The sequence below is a fragment of the Leptinotarsa decemlineata genome, unplaced genomic scaffold (assembly GCF_025532065.1).
Source record: "Leptinotarsa decemlineata unplaced genomic scaffold, Ldec_3_MD MMD2_tig00026340_RagTag_RagTag, whole genome shotgun sequence".
Taxonomy (NCBI): Eukaryota; Metazoa; Arthropoda; class Insecta; order Coleoptera; family Chrysomelidae; genus Leptinotarsa; species Leptinotarsa decemlineata.
Window position 1 is genome coordinate 2,184,033 of NW_027412694.1, and position 15,294 is coordinate 2,199,326.

Here is a 15,294-nt window from a genome sequence, read left to right on the forward strand (position 1 = left end):
CAGTGCTAATTTATCGAGAACTGTTTCGAACTCTTCGGCTAAGAAAAATGTGAGTTCACCGGTAGTACCGCTACCCACCGCCGCAAACTTGGTTAGTTTAAATTCAAATTGTGCATTTTGTGGGGGTTCTAATCACATTGATGAACAGTGTTTTAAAGCACAGAAGATGTTTTTGGAGCAGTATTTTGATCAGTAACAAACGTTGTTTTAGATGCCTGAAAACTGATTATACTTCAAAAAGATGTCGTGGACATCCTAGATGTGCTATCTGTCAAAAATCTCATCTGGTAATAATGTGCCCTGATTTGCCTAACAACAAGGAGTCTTTTGATACTCTTGATCATAGTAGGAAACCAGAGGTGGATCCTAACATAGACAAATCTCTAGCCACCTACAACAACTCACGAACCCATGTATTTTTGCAAACGATGAGAGTGAACATATTTGGTACTAATGGGTCAAAGTACGTGAGGGCTCTGACCGATAGTGGTTCTCAACGATCATACATTCTCAAGTCAACTGCTGAGAAATTGGGATGCCAATCAGTGGGTAAGGAAAAACGTATTCATTGTTTAATTGGGGGCTCTCAAAATGAACGACTTCATGAATGTTGTGTGGTCAAATTAAAGAATCAAAATTATTCATATGATTTAGAGGTTCTGGACCAACCAATAATATGCAGTGAGGTTTCGCCTGTCTGTTCTGGACCATGGATTGAAGAGCTCAGAGATCTCAATATTGAGTTGTCAGACATTGGATCTGCTGGACCTATTGAGATTTTGATTGGTGCTGATTCAGTTGGTCAAATCTTCACAGGAAATTGTCAGTCATTATCCAATGGTCTAGTAGCTTATGAAACTTTATTCGGTTGGGTTCTTCTTGGTAAAATACCAATGCACAACAATCTGAATATAGCCAACTCTTTGATCAGCTCAACCTTGTCGTTTCTAGTGAAGGATTCCATCATCAGTTGTTTGTGGGATCTTGATCTATTGGGTATTGAAGAACCAAGCAATCTCAGAACACGGGTTGAATTGGTGTCAGTAGCCAAAGATATTTTTTCAAACACCGTGACAATTAACAATGGAGGTCGTTATGAGGTCCGGTTACCTTGGATTATGGTCACACACCACTGTCAAAAAATTATCACCTTGCCAAAAGAATACTACACAATACTCTTCAAAAATTACAGAATCAAAACCTTGTTCAATCTTATGACCAAGTCTTCAAAGGGTTGCTAGAGAAAGTGCAAGTTTGGAGTAGTTTCAGACATCCGGGAGGCATTCTTGCAAATTAATCTTAATGAGAGAGATCGAGATTTTCTTCGCTTCTTATGGGTTAATCAAGATGGAAATGAGTTGACCTTACGCCACTGTAGAGTTGTTTTCGGCGTTAATAGCACATCTTTCCTCTTAGGAGCAACCATTGAACATCACCTTGAAATAATGTTGAAAAGGACTGAAACCGGCGATACGAGATATTTCCGTACAGTAATATTGAAGCTGGCAAATAAAGGATTTCATGTCGACAACTGCGTTACGAGTGTTTCTGATGAATTGACTCTCAATATATTTTTGCAAGAAGCCACTATGATTATGGCAGAGGGTAAAATTGACTTGAGAAGGTGGGAGTTCACTAGAAAAAGACATTAACTACAACAATGCAGATGTAGTACCTTTGCCAGTATTGGGATTGATGTGGGATCCAGTACGAGATACTCTGAATATTAATCCAAGCTGCCTGAAGAAGTGATCTCACAAGTAGAATACATTACCAAAAGAATGATTTTGTCAATGGATCAACGTGTCTTTGATCCTATATGCTTTGTGTAGATGAAGACGTCTGTTTGATTTAGAAATTGGTTTCATGAACTGCCTAGTCTATTAGAAATACCAATACTTAGATGGGTAGATAATAATTCAACTTCTAATTTCGTTTACTCTATTCATACGTTTTGTGATGCCAGTAACACAGCCTACTTTTCAGTTATATTTCTACGTTTTGGTAAGAATCAACAATTATCTGTCCAACTCCTAGCAGCCAAGTCTAGATTGGCTCCTATATAGAAGAAAGGAAAAATTTTGACAATTGTAAGGCTAGAGTTACTTGCAGCGATAATTGGCGCAAGATTGTTCAGGAATCTCATAGATAATTTTAAATTCAAACAAATAACGAGCTATTTCTGAAGTGATTCGTCTACGGTAATTTCCTGGATACAAAGAAAAGAAGAATGGGCCACATTTGTGTGGGATAGAATTGCGTAATTTAACTTCTTCAGATGCACGAAGACATATTCCAGGGATTCACAATCCTGCAGACCTTCCATCACGTGATTGATGATAAAAAATTTTACTCCCATCGAGATGGTGGGAGGGGCCAGCATGGCTCTATGAAATGCCAGATAAGTGGCCAAGTGTCACTTTTAACTGCAATGAAGAAGAAGTCTACAGTGAGCGTAAGAAAAAGTTGATCACTAGTCTTTTTGATAATGATTGCTCTGATTTTTGATAATCGTCTGTTTTCGAAGCTTACATTTGTCTATTCACTTGTGCCGTATATCATGCGGTACATCTCGAATTACCTATTTCGTTGTCATCTAACGATTTGTTGCTCGCAGAGGTCTGCCTAAGAAAATTTATGTTGACAGCGGTAGATGTTTCGTTGGTCTAGATAATGATTTTGGAAAACTTTGTCTGGTCTAAAATATCGGATCAGTGTTTGTTGCAGCGCATTTCTTGGCGTTTCAACCCTCTGACAGCCGCATGGTGGGGTGGGTTCTGTGAACGTTTAGTTGGTGTTGTGAAGACTCTTCTCCGAAAAGTGTTAGGTCGGGCTTCCCTGGACTATGAAGATTTGAAACTTTGGTTTGCGAGTGTGAAGCTGTAGACCAATTACTTATGTATCTAACGATCCAGCAGATCTAGTTGCCTTGACTCCTGCTATGTTTTTAAATGATCTCAGTAATGAGTATGGTATGCCTGATTGTGATCAAATAGACAGAAATTCTCTCTGTCGTTAAATGAGACACAAACAGAAATTGAGAGATGATCTGCGTCGACGTTTTAGAAATGAATATTTGGGAACGCTGAAAATTGCATCAAATAAAATATCACGAAGTGTCTTCCTTGGTGAGATTGTTCTGGTGGGTAACGACAATCAGAAGCGCATTGAGTGGTCAATGGGTCGAGTTATTGAACTTTTACCTGGAAAAGATGGTGTAGTTCGCCTGGTTCGGGTTCAAACTAAGAATGGTCAACTTCTTCGACCATTAAAGAAGCTGTATCCTTTTGAATGCTTGGATCCGGATGTTTCGGTGAAATCACCATCGGAATATGTTGCAAAAGAATCACAGTCGCCATGTCTTCCAGTTCAAGATGATGATAGTGAATTCAAAAACAGAGTATCCGATTACGATAGGGTTCCGCAAGTGCATTCGGGCGAATCGGGAGTGTCAAAAAGCAGAGTACCCGATTCCGTTATGAAAACGCGTAGTGCTGGAATCTCGAAAAAACCTACCAGATTTGATACTTGATGTTATGTGAGAAATAATATTACGAATAATAATATTTGCCGATAAATCGTATTATTGTTGGGGTTTGTAGTAATCGCTGTACGAACAGTAGATACTCGTTTGACAATTTCCATTGAACTGAGAGAACCGGAGTTAAACGGATAGTTTCTTCTTCTGGACTCTTCTAGGAAAATGATCGTACAATTTTCATGGTTATCAAAATGTATACTTACTTAAAACTGGTCACTCTGTTTTTGAAATTGTTAAACATGCAAGTTAGATTCCTGGTAATTGGAAAAACTATACTTTTACAAAACCGTTACTGAAGTTTTTCAAACGCCTGAGAGCGATCAAAACTTTCGCTTATGTTTCCTGTGGATTACTGCCAAAATGCCAGTGGAAGATGCAAAAAGCTAGCACATTTATATATGTTGAAGTACATAACCTCTCATAATGCAACATGGATACTGGATATTTGATATTGATATTAACATTCTCCCCACAGAGGAGAACAAGAAACATCTGCGGGACTATTTTATTTGTTCTGACGAGGGTAATATATTTACCGAAATCTAGACAGATAACGAAGAGTCTTTTTTGTAACAGCCCTACTAATCTGACTGCAACCTCGTGAATGAATTAAATAAAAAAACATTTATTGGATCCTGCGAATTATCTGCACTTTTTATGGTATTCACGAGTATAGACTTGTCACTATCTTGATATGAGGAACTTACGACTTATTTGTCGCAATTCTCTTTGATTTTCTTATCTATAACAAACTCATTTCAAGATATTCCGTACTCGTATATAAATATTTATTAACGGTTATTCGCTGATATAATTGACATAAGCGCAAGTATTTACTTTGAAGTGACAATTAATTTCTTTTTATGATAACTAACATACAAAATCAAACTAGTACAAATGTCAGGTCATTGTGCTATAGATGGAAACAAATTGTAAAAAACTTAATTTTTTGATACCCTACAGTTGAGATGTCAGCGAACGTTCGACTAAAACTTTTTCGACTTTTTCTTGCAAAGTTGTGACTATATTCCTGACGACTTCGACTGTGACCAAGGAAACTTGAGTGTTTACTTTACTAAGAACAAAATTGAAATAAATCAAATTAGAGATCTAATCTCATCTAGAAATATTCAGAATCTTTAGAATTGGAAAGTAGTTCCATTCTTGTATTGTGCAATTATTTGATTTCATCTTGTTTTAATTTGCTTCTAATGGGGTGGGCTATATAAGATCTGACAGAATTTTCGGAGTTAGAATATACTGAAACTGACGTATATATTCTTATACTTGATAGAAATCAGCTTCAGCAGCGGATTTGAAATATATGCCCAGCCAGAGAAAAGTTTGAGAATGGTCTGGAAGGTAAAAACATACAGCTGACCTGTAGACGGCTAGTTTAGGTTGTTCTTTAGTATTCATTAACCTAAATCGTAAATTCACCCAAAAATGAAATACGTATTATTGTCCCAATGAGGTTTTGATGAAGATTAGGTAAAATTTGTTATTCGTGGTTTGAAATTGATTCACAAAAATACTGGTGTTTGCAAAGTGTTTTTACTATATTCATTTCATGCTAGTGCTTCCAAATTATACCTATCAACTCCAGGAATCTACATTTCTTTCATAATCCATGGCTCATTTATGATACAGCCAGTTAGGCTGTCTCACCAGGATGATTGACGTGCAAAAAATTGAAGGTGTTGGTGAAGATAATTATGTTCAGTATTGCGTAGCTTCGAAAAACGTTTCTCATGAATCTGGTTGTCATCTTATGAAACATGATATCGATAATCATACGATTTTTTTCAGTTGGCGAAAAAAAGTCACTCGGGACAGAACCATTTCAAAGTCGTTGAAGAGTTGAGATAGAAAGTTAAAGCGGAAATATGAAAAATTGGTGGTAGTATTTACAACACTGACTTTGCTTTCTATAAGTATCATGGTATTCCTTTGTTTGATTTTGCTCAATAAACTCTTCTTGCTGCCGAAAAATGGTGATTTTGAAGTGACTTCTGCATGTGGGACAATACTTCTGATCAACTTTCACCCACATTAGAGAGCTATTCCACCTCCGGAAGTTTTGAGTAATCATATATTTCTTTGTGTCCTAGAACATACACAAAAAAGTCAACACGGAGTCAATTTTATGGTTCTTGAAGTGAAACATTCCATGATCCATGTTTCATCATCTTTTCTTATTTGTAACAAGGCAAATAATGTATGGGATCACAAAAATATTACTTGTCCCCCTAAAATTCTCAATACTTTTTGTACAGATTCATGCTTTGACTACGAATTAGAAACATAATTAGGATCATTCCTGATATACCCTTTTTCAGGTAGTATATCATGAAACGTCATGAAATTTGAAATATTTAATTTCGAGGAAATACACACAGATGAAATGATGTTCGTTTAAAAAAATGGAATAACGTTACCTTCAGAATCGTCTCCAAGAAGCGGATAACCCACTTCGAGATCTCCTTTCATACACTTTGACTCTTCCATGTCAGTTTCGGAAACCATACTGTTCATTCTGAAATGAACAAAATATTTGATAGTTTTTAAAGATTGAAGTATGTGAGTAAATTCTGATGTACTATTCAACATCGATTGGATTTTCAAACAAATGACATTTTCTAATACACCCTTTGCAATGCAAAAATTTCATTTTGTTGAATAATGAGAGATATGCATCTGGTTGCAAATATCATCTTATGAGATATGTATTTTGTTACAATGTATCTGTTTGATTAAACCTTGTCAATTTGTTTGATAATAGTTTAATTGAGGTTTTTTTTCAAAAGTAACTGAAATTAATGAATCTTAAATCATGATATAGTTCATAGTCAAATCTCTAGTTACTTTTCTAGTTGTTCTTTTTTCTGTAAAAGACAAAAACATAATATAATAAATGTAGAGGGTCTGATAGTGAGGCCAATAACACGAATAATTATTCAACGGTTTCAAAACATTTCAACAGTGTTGAAAAAACATTGAGGTCCTAAAAATATGAGCAATAGCATTAGATCCAGAGCGACGTGTAGAAGAAGTTATTAAAACATGTGCTCCATCTCAAAGGTTCGACTTCATTTCCACCTGTTCATGAATTGAAAAGGTTTGAATTTTATTTTGAATTTATGTGATGAAATATTATTATGTAGAATGAGGTTATAACATTATTTATGGGGAGATAAGCGTCCAATTCTCTCTGCTCAGTAAGTGTGTGAGAACAACTAGAAACTAAACTGTTGACTAGTCTAGGAGAATAGCCAATTTTGATCAATGAATTTGGAGGTTGAGAGACCGTAGAGGAAAACTCTGTTTTTCATTCCTGAGACCAAGACTTTCTGTTTGTGGTCATGAAATGGTCAATAATGCAAAAATCTACCGGACGAGTCGGTTTTAGTGTACTACGAAGTAATTAGACCTCCTTATCGATTTTGTATTGAGAAATACAAAATCGATTGTGAACTGGAAATGTGGGTCATGCTTATTGTTCATATATCAATAGAATATAGAAGAACATAGAATAGAAGTCATTTATGATCATTTTCAATGTTTCTGGTCATGACGTACACTTTTGATATTTCTAGTTTGGAAATACATTCAATGTTTATCATAACATTGATATTTCTACTGGTTGATTTTGAGATGTTATTTAAGAAGGTCATTTGTATCTTGCGAAAAAAAAATCAACCACTATTCTATGAAAAATACGAAATGAAACTTTTACATGCAATCATTATGCATTGAATTCAATTGAGAGAAATTTTGTTCTCCAATAAAATCAAAAAATAGCATTGTGAGCACTGAAGGTGACTTTTTTGAAAGTAAATAGTAAACAATATTTCTCACCTCATCATCGCGTGATAAGAAATGAAAGTTTCACCACAAAGCTTCGTGTTCGATGAATCTGCTAGTGCATATGATTCCAGTCATTGAACTGTCGTTTTTTTCACGTATAGTCAGTGGGCATACTTGAAGACTGGCTATAAATCAAATCATCTAAATGAACAATTCGTTCAGGCCAGTGTCAACACCCTACACAGTAGGTTAATGGACTGACACCTATCAGAAAACAACTACTCCCCTGGCTAATACCATGGAGGGCGTTGGATTATATCCGACAGGTGTCAGTGCAGGATTGTTCACTGAAGTTATTACTGCATATTCTGTTGGCGATACAACTGCCGCAATAGATTTTCAATTATTGGAACACACTTGCAGACCGGTTTCGGGCTGTTTGGCCACTCGTCAGTGCAAGGTAGTGTATATCATCAACATAAAAGTCGATGATTTCCGATAATTGAAAATCGAATTTCGTCAGAGTATCATTCCTCAAACTAAGCTGAAGACTACAACAAACAGCAGGTTTGTCGTCGCCCCATCTGCCTGTGAACGAGGTAACCAACTGCATATCCGAAATTTGCCCAATTCCTCGTATAAGGAAAGAAAAAAAAATTGTTCTTTTAGATGATTTGAACTGTCGTTTATTCAATTCCATGCAATAATTGTAGTTGTGGATATGTTGGTCAAACTTCAAGATCACTCAAAGAAGAACATGAAATTGATCATAATTCAATTAAACCACATCAGCAAAATCTATGGTTTTTGCTCGAAGTATATGGAAATATACATAATATTTCAGAGTACTACCATTTATGGAATTTCACCACATCAATCAGTTAATTGTTTCTCCTTCTTCTTTCGAATATTAGATGAAAATAAATAATATTGTATCTGATTGGTGAATACAGTGTTTTGAAAACTTCAATTTATGAAGTTTATATCGATTTTTTGCATACCTAGAATTGTGTCCACACAAAAATAATTTATCTTGATTTAAATTATTAATAGTATTTTCTCTGAAGGTGGTTGACAATATTTCGTGGTGCATTTCATCAGTTCGGAGTTTTATTGTCTAATATGATATGAATTGATTTGAAATCCCTGAAAGAATCTATAAAAAAATCAAAAAGATTAGCTGAAAAAACAATTTTATTAAGCAGAAAACTGAAATAACAATGTAATAACACGCAAGCAACAACCAAAAAAAAAGGAATATTAACACGGGCTGGAAAATTATCATCTAGTTATCACCCGAAGACGATTGTGGATACTAACAATCGAAACGTCGTGAAATATCTTGGTTTGGAATCTTTTGATTTTATATTTTCAATTTTCATTTCTTGTTGATAATTTTTTCTTCAATTTTCCAGCTCCTGTTGATATTAATTTTTTTTTTGGTTTTTTGGTTGTTTCTTGTATGTTATCTAATTGTAATTTCAGTTTTTTGCTTGATGAAATTGTTTTTTCAGCTAATCTTTTTAATTTTTTTACAGCTTTCTTCAGGGATTTCAAATCAATTTATATTAGACAATGGAAGTCCGAACTGATGAAAAGTATTTTCTCATTAGGAACCACACTGTAACAACAGTTGTCTATCATCACACTGTGACAGCAGTTGTCTATCATAACACTTGCATCAAATAGAGTACAGTTTCTTCTGCTGTTCAACCAAAAAAATTTCTAGGTTTTGATCCCAACTAGTCAACAAAGATTCTCCGTCAACTGAATCATATGGCTATTATAGCAGTAACATTGAATTTCTTATTTTTGGTGGGTGGCATGAATGCATAATTGATTTATTTATTGGGGTTCATATGCATTGGAACACCATTTGAAAATACAGCTCGTTTGATTCTATATAGAATCATATTTAGATATAACTTGTACTATATCAGTTATCAAGGAAAACATTAGTTTCTATTTTTATGCTCAATTCGTGGATTCGAGCGATCTTATTATTGTATATTTATTTGTTTGCTGGCTTTATTCTTGAAAAAAATTAATGAATAATTACAGAAAATTTCAATTGATCGTTCTTTTTCTCAGGAAAATGGAATACTTATATTACAATTTACTGGTTTATTCGACATTGAAAATGTATGTCATATCGGATCCATTCTGCTTGTTTTTGCAACATTGAGTTTCAACTCTTTCTTAGCTGACAGCTCGCGTAGGAACAATTCGTTTTTTCATCGAGTTTACTTTGTATATGATTTAAAAGTGTTTTAGAGAAATATTTGAATATTAATATGGTGCATTCTTGTGCTGATTTTATTTGTGCGGAAACACACAAGAAAACATAAAGTGCATTGGTTTATAAGTGAGTTACTTCATATAATGAGTTTAGGTTCCTAAAGAATAAAATGATGACAAAAAATGGGTGAAAGTATTGAAAAGAAAGAACTTCAATCCTGCTACTCTTCCAAGACTTTGACACAGTTTTTCATTTCAACTCCAAGTATTCTCAACAGAAAGTATTATTTGGAGTTAATCCTGTTACTGAAAATATGAAACAAAATTATTTGAATTTTATCATATGAATAATGGTATTAATACCTCAGAAGCTTTTGTTGGATCAGTTCGAGTACAATCAATTCTGTCTATACTTGACCTCATTCAATCTTTCTCTCAAGTTTTGGAGAATATGTGGAGAATTTTTCATTAATTGAAATGTTAACGAGTTCATATACACTTCCATAATTGAATTGATAATTATTGGCTCCATGAATTTTAGATTTGGCAATGTTGATTATTTCTATTGTTCCTATTGGTCAATCAAACAAGAAGCTGGAATAGGTCCGTGACGTCATCACCCTACCACATTCCATTTTCAATAATCAATTACGGGAAAACTACGGTACTTAGAGAGGTGAAGCAAAGTGCACTGTTTTTCAATTTAAAATTTCTATCAAGTGAACTATCAACCAAAAATCATAGAACAAGCCCATTGTATCGCATAAATAGCTTCATTTCTGAAAGATATTATTTTTTAATGATTGGTACAAGAATTATATGCTGAAATTTTCGAAATTAGAGTGAGAGAGCAGGCCCAATTTTTTTTCTAGTTACTTGGGATGCATCATTTGAATAAGAGTGTATATATATATATATATATATATATATATATATATATATATATATATATATATATATATATATATATATATATATATATATATAAAAAAGCTTCAGAGGGAAATTGGTTCTGTGAATTACAAATAAGGTAGGCCAAATGGGAATGCTGATATTAGTGAATGAAATAAGTTGAACGAATTAGATTTGCATGAGGAAAAATATATATTGTTGTTCCAACACAAAATGAAACCAGTCAAGCCAGAGTTTTCACATACACTTGAACTTAGTGATGAGGTGGATGGGGCGCAAAATGTGTGAAATTGTGTTTGTGGAAATTCAAATTACAGTATACATTGCAAGAGGTCGTATTCCCATAACGTGAATATTTGTTGTTGTATAGAGAATAATGAAGTAACTGAGCCTCTTGTTTCACAAAATCTCAATTAGGAACGGTTTTTTGAATATCTGGAAAATGGCGGGAGGAGTTATTGAAGACAGAGCCGTATTGAGCATGGAGCGCCGTTCTAGGCCTCGTGCTGTGAGGCCTCATTCGCGTTCAAAAATGAGCAAAAAGTTTTGGTTGAAGTAACATAATAATCATGATGAAAATAACTTCATCCACTCAACAGACAGCTGTAGATAATACAAAATACATTTTGAAGTGAGTAGTGCATGAATAAAGGAGTAAACGATAAGTACCCAAGAACTTGTTTCGTTATAACAACACACATACATGAAATTGAATAGTCTATAAAAATTATAATGAATTTTCAAAATATAGAAATATAAACATATAATCAAGTTCAGGTGAGTGTTTGAAGTCTCAGTACAAAAATTGTTGGAAATAAATGGCATGTTCTAGTATATGTAACCTCAGCTTATTTTTGAAAAAATGCTCATTATTTTTCATTGTTTCCGGTATCGAATTATAAAGTTTCAACGAGACATGTGAAGGGGCTCATTGAGAAATTGTTTTTTTTAAATCTACGGATAGGTGAGTACATTTCGATTTCGTGTATTGACTTAGCTGGAGTTACAGAAATGGAATCTGATGTTCACACACGAATAATATATCTGTCCAATATTTAAAAAATCATAATCTCTATACAGGTTATCGGAAAAAATCTAAGGGATTGGTGAAGAATCAGCAGAATGAATATTTTTTGGATCATTTCCAAAGGATTCACATATATCCTAGATGCGTTTTATTGAAACGTAATAGCTTATCACAAATGTCTTTCAACAAGAGAATAATATAGTTTCTTCAATTCGGTGATGAGCAAACCTTTTTGAAATGATGAAAAATTTCATGCTGTTTTTCAATTATGAAGCCTACTTCCTACTGATTCAATATATAATGATTTTTTAGATAAGTTCACTACAATTTGATGGAATGGTGCAGCTTCAGATTTATTGCAACCGGAGGTAATGAATTCTGTTTTTCCGGATTGAATGACTGGTTTTTGGCAAAACCAGTCATTCATGAAAATAAAATCTTTTCCGACGATGTTTTTTTTAATTCATACCTCATGAAATATTCATTCACTCATTGATTACTTATCCTGTACTGTTCAGTTCAAACACATCGTTGATATAAAGGCAAAAGTACCTAATTTATGTTAATACTTGTATGTAAGTATGCCTCTGTATGAATATTGTACTTTCAAAATAATTTTTTGAATTTCTAATTAAAAAAAAAAGATTTGCATAATATTAACAATGTGCTACTGAGTGTGATATGACTTGCTATATCCAAGCACAGCTTGGCTACAAATGGTTAATAAAGAATCTGAAACTGAATCTGAATATTGAGACATTTTCCCAGAATTTCTTTCCTTTCTAATGTTTTCACCAATAAAGAGTATCGAAGGCCTTGCTTAGGTCAATATAGGAACATAAACAAGGCATTTCATTTCCGAAGGCTATATCAATATTATTTGTTAACTCCAAAAGAACATCTTCTGTGGAAGTTCTTTCTTCGAAATAAAATTGTTTTCAGATATTGAATGATATTTATTAATGAAGTTTACAATCTTCTTCTTACAAATATTCTCATAATTTTCGATGAAAGGTTGATCAGGTATATTGGTCTGTAATTAGTCACAGAGGTTTCGTCTCCGTTTTCATATATTGGACACAGTATTGACTACTTGAACACATCCGGCCAAACTTCTTTCCTGAGGCAAGTGTTAATTACATACTTCAGATGTTCAAGTATATAATTTGCAATTGACTTCATCACTTCGGCCCTGATTCCATCGGCCCCCAGTGACTTGGCATTTTTGAGTTAATGGATGACATTTAAAATTTCTTCACTATAAGATTCTCTCAATATAATTGAATTTGGTATCGTCACTGATTTCATTTGGACTGTGGATATCTGCAAAACCATTTTGTTTTTCCAGTAAAAATTACTAATTTCTCCGGTTGTTATGACAGTTTCCAGTATTTTGTTCAGTTCTTGACACAGTGAAAAAGACGATATATCTTTTTTCACTATATTTATACCGCAAATGACGATATTTTTTGTTTTTTTTTTTTCACGTTCTGACGCTTCTATTTTGGAATTTGAAACAACGTTCTCTTCACTCAGATTCTTTATCGTTCGTCAATCTCCTTCGAAGTTCTATGTTTACTTAGGTGAGATTTGTTAAAACTGCATACACGTGACTGATAAATCAGGAAAGGAATCGTATTTCGTGTAAAAAAAAAATTATTTGTAAATTGCAAAGCGCTTTCGACTGTTACGCCATCATCAGTGCGATACTTGCGAGTAAGTGATATCCAATGATATTTATTTTGATTTTAGATTGAACTTGAAATTCTTTTGATATTGTAGAAATACTTACTCGTCAAGTATATACAAGAAGATCCTGCTGTCTTAAGGTACCACAACTTTAGTAAAAACCACTCTGAGTGGACATGAACATGAACATCATGATAAGCAAACATTTGCACACAATGTGAATATTTTTGTTTGAATATTTTTAAAATTATTTTTAAAGAAAACCATCTCCAATATGCCGAGTAAGAGGAGGAGAAGGAAGTGAAAATTTGACATTGACACAAAGTCTTCAACTATAACAGAACATATTTGGGTGGAAAAATGATTCATTTAGTGACCACAGTACGTAAAATTTTCCAAAGTGAGCAAAGAAACATTCAATTGGGATTTTGAGGAATGTTGAGTTTTGAAATGATTAATTTAATCGTCTATATGAAGGAATATATGATCTATTCAATTGTACTTGCATATTCGGGCAAAGGGGGTTGTTGTGTGATTCTTTGACTACTTGTAAATCTTCTAGAAAATCCAACCTATTAAAATTTTTTGAATTGACTTCTTTTAGAATTTGTGAATTACGATTGGGGCTGAAATTGTGTTTATTAAATTTGATATATTGACCAAAAGCTGATTTGTCTGGTTTATTCAGGTGTTCATTTATTCGAACTTTCAAAGGTCTACAAGTCCTTCCAATGTATGAGGCCGCTTTTAAGTTAATTAAATGTTTACTCGAATTACTTGAGTTTTTGAAGGAAATTTCAGCAACTTTTAATGTATTGCTAATTAAACTAGAGACTTTCTGGAAAATGTTTTTATTTAAAAAAAGGTAATGAAATATATTTATAAGGTTCTTCAATAATGGGATAAGTGAGATTTTGTTCTCTTTTGTTCTTGACCTTATGAATTAAATTTTTGATAATATTAGGGTTTCAGCCATTGTTGTGAGCAATCTGTTTGCTCAGTATTATAATTTCTATGTGTAAGTGGGACATTGAGCAGTCTATGAATGTAGCAATAGAAGGCTGCAATTTTATGTTGGTGAGGGTGATTAGAAAAATAAGGTATGACATGGTCAGTTTGTGTGGGCTTCCTGTAGATACTATATTCCAATTTATCTGATTTACTTGTGATCAAGTCTAAGAAATTTAATTTTTTGTCTGATTCAAGCTCAAGTGTAAAATTGATATTGGAGTGAATTGAGTTTATTTTGTTTAAAAGAGTGTTCGCTGTGTCAGAGTTGCCTTTTATGAAAACAAGACAATCATCTACATACCTGAACCAATGTAAAATTTCACTGTTATTGTCATTCATTATATGGTTAACTTCTAAGTGATTCATGAACAAATCTGCTAAAAATGGGAATAGGCAACTACCCATTGCTAAAACTTCAGGTTGTCTGTAGAATGTTTCGTTGGAGACGAGACAAAAATTGAATTAAGTTAAAATTTGTATCATGCTGTCTTCATCCGCAAGCTTTAATCTGAGTGAATCACCTACTAGAGGTACTGTTTCTGATTTGTGGACTGAAGTGAATAGATTGCTAACGTCAAAGGAAATCATAAGACAATTTTCAAGAGGTTAATTCAAGTTATTCAATTTAGTTACTGAATCTAAAGTGTAACTTACCGAAAATTTCGACTTGAAGTTAGTTAGTTCTTTGATAAGATTGTAAATGAAAGCTGCTATGATTGAAACTGGAGTGTTAGTGAAATTTACTACTGGTCTGATGGGAATGTTGACCTTATGTATCTTAGGAAGTCCATATGAACGAGGTATGACTGGATTACTGAAGATTAAGTTATATAGAGCATTATATTCCTTGAAAAGGTCACAGTTTACTTTGATGTTTTTTTTTGTTTTATCGATAAAACTATTTGAATTGAGAAGTTTGAAGTTGTGTTCAGAAAGAAATGTTTCAACTTTATTTATATAGTCAAGTTTGTTTAGAATTACTAGACAATTCCCTTTGTCAGTTTTTGAAAATATAAGGTTATGGTTTTTCATTTTTAATTTAATTTCATATAATACTGACTCGAAATGT

At 33.5% G+C, this 15,294-nt stretch overlaps 1 protein-coding gene across 6 annotated transcripts in view; it reads right to left on the reverse strand.

Annotated features, from left to right (window-relative positions):
- LOC111509639 (electroneutral sodium bicarbonate exchanger 1-like) overlaps positions 1 to 15,294 on the reverse strand; it is a 146,756-nt gene that overhangs the window by 82,637 nt on the left and 48,825 nt on the right. For 5 of the 6 annotated variants that reach the window (XM_074183505.1, XM_074183504.1, XM_074183506.1 and 2 more), the window contains exon 2: positions 5,980 to 6,077. The exons of the other annotated variant lie outside the window; for it this stretch is intronic. In XM_074183505.1, the coding sequence (XP_074039606.1) occupies positions 5,980 to 6,076 (97 nt within the window). In that variant the 5' untranslated portion in view covers position 6,077. The remainder of the gene's footprint in view (positions 1 to 5,979; positions 6,078 to 15,294) is intronic. 6 annotated transcript variants of the gene reach the window in all.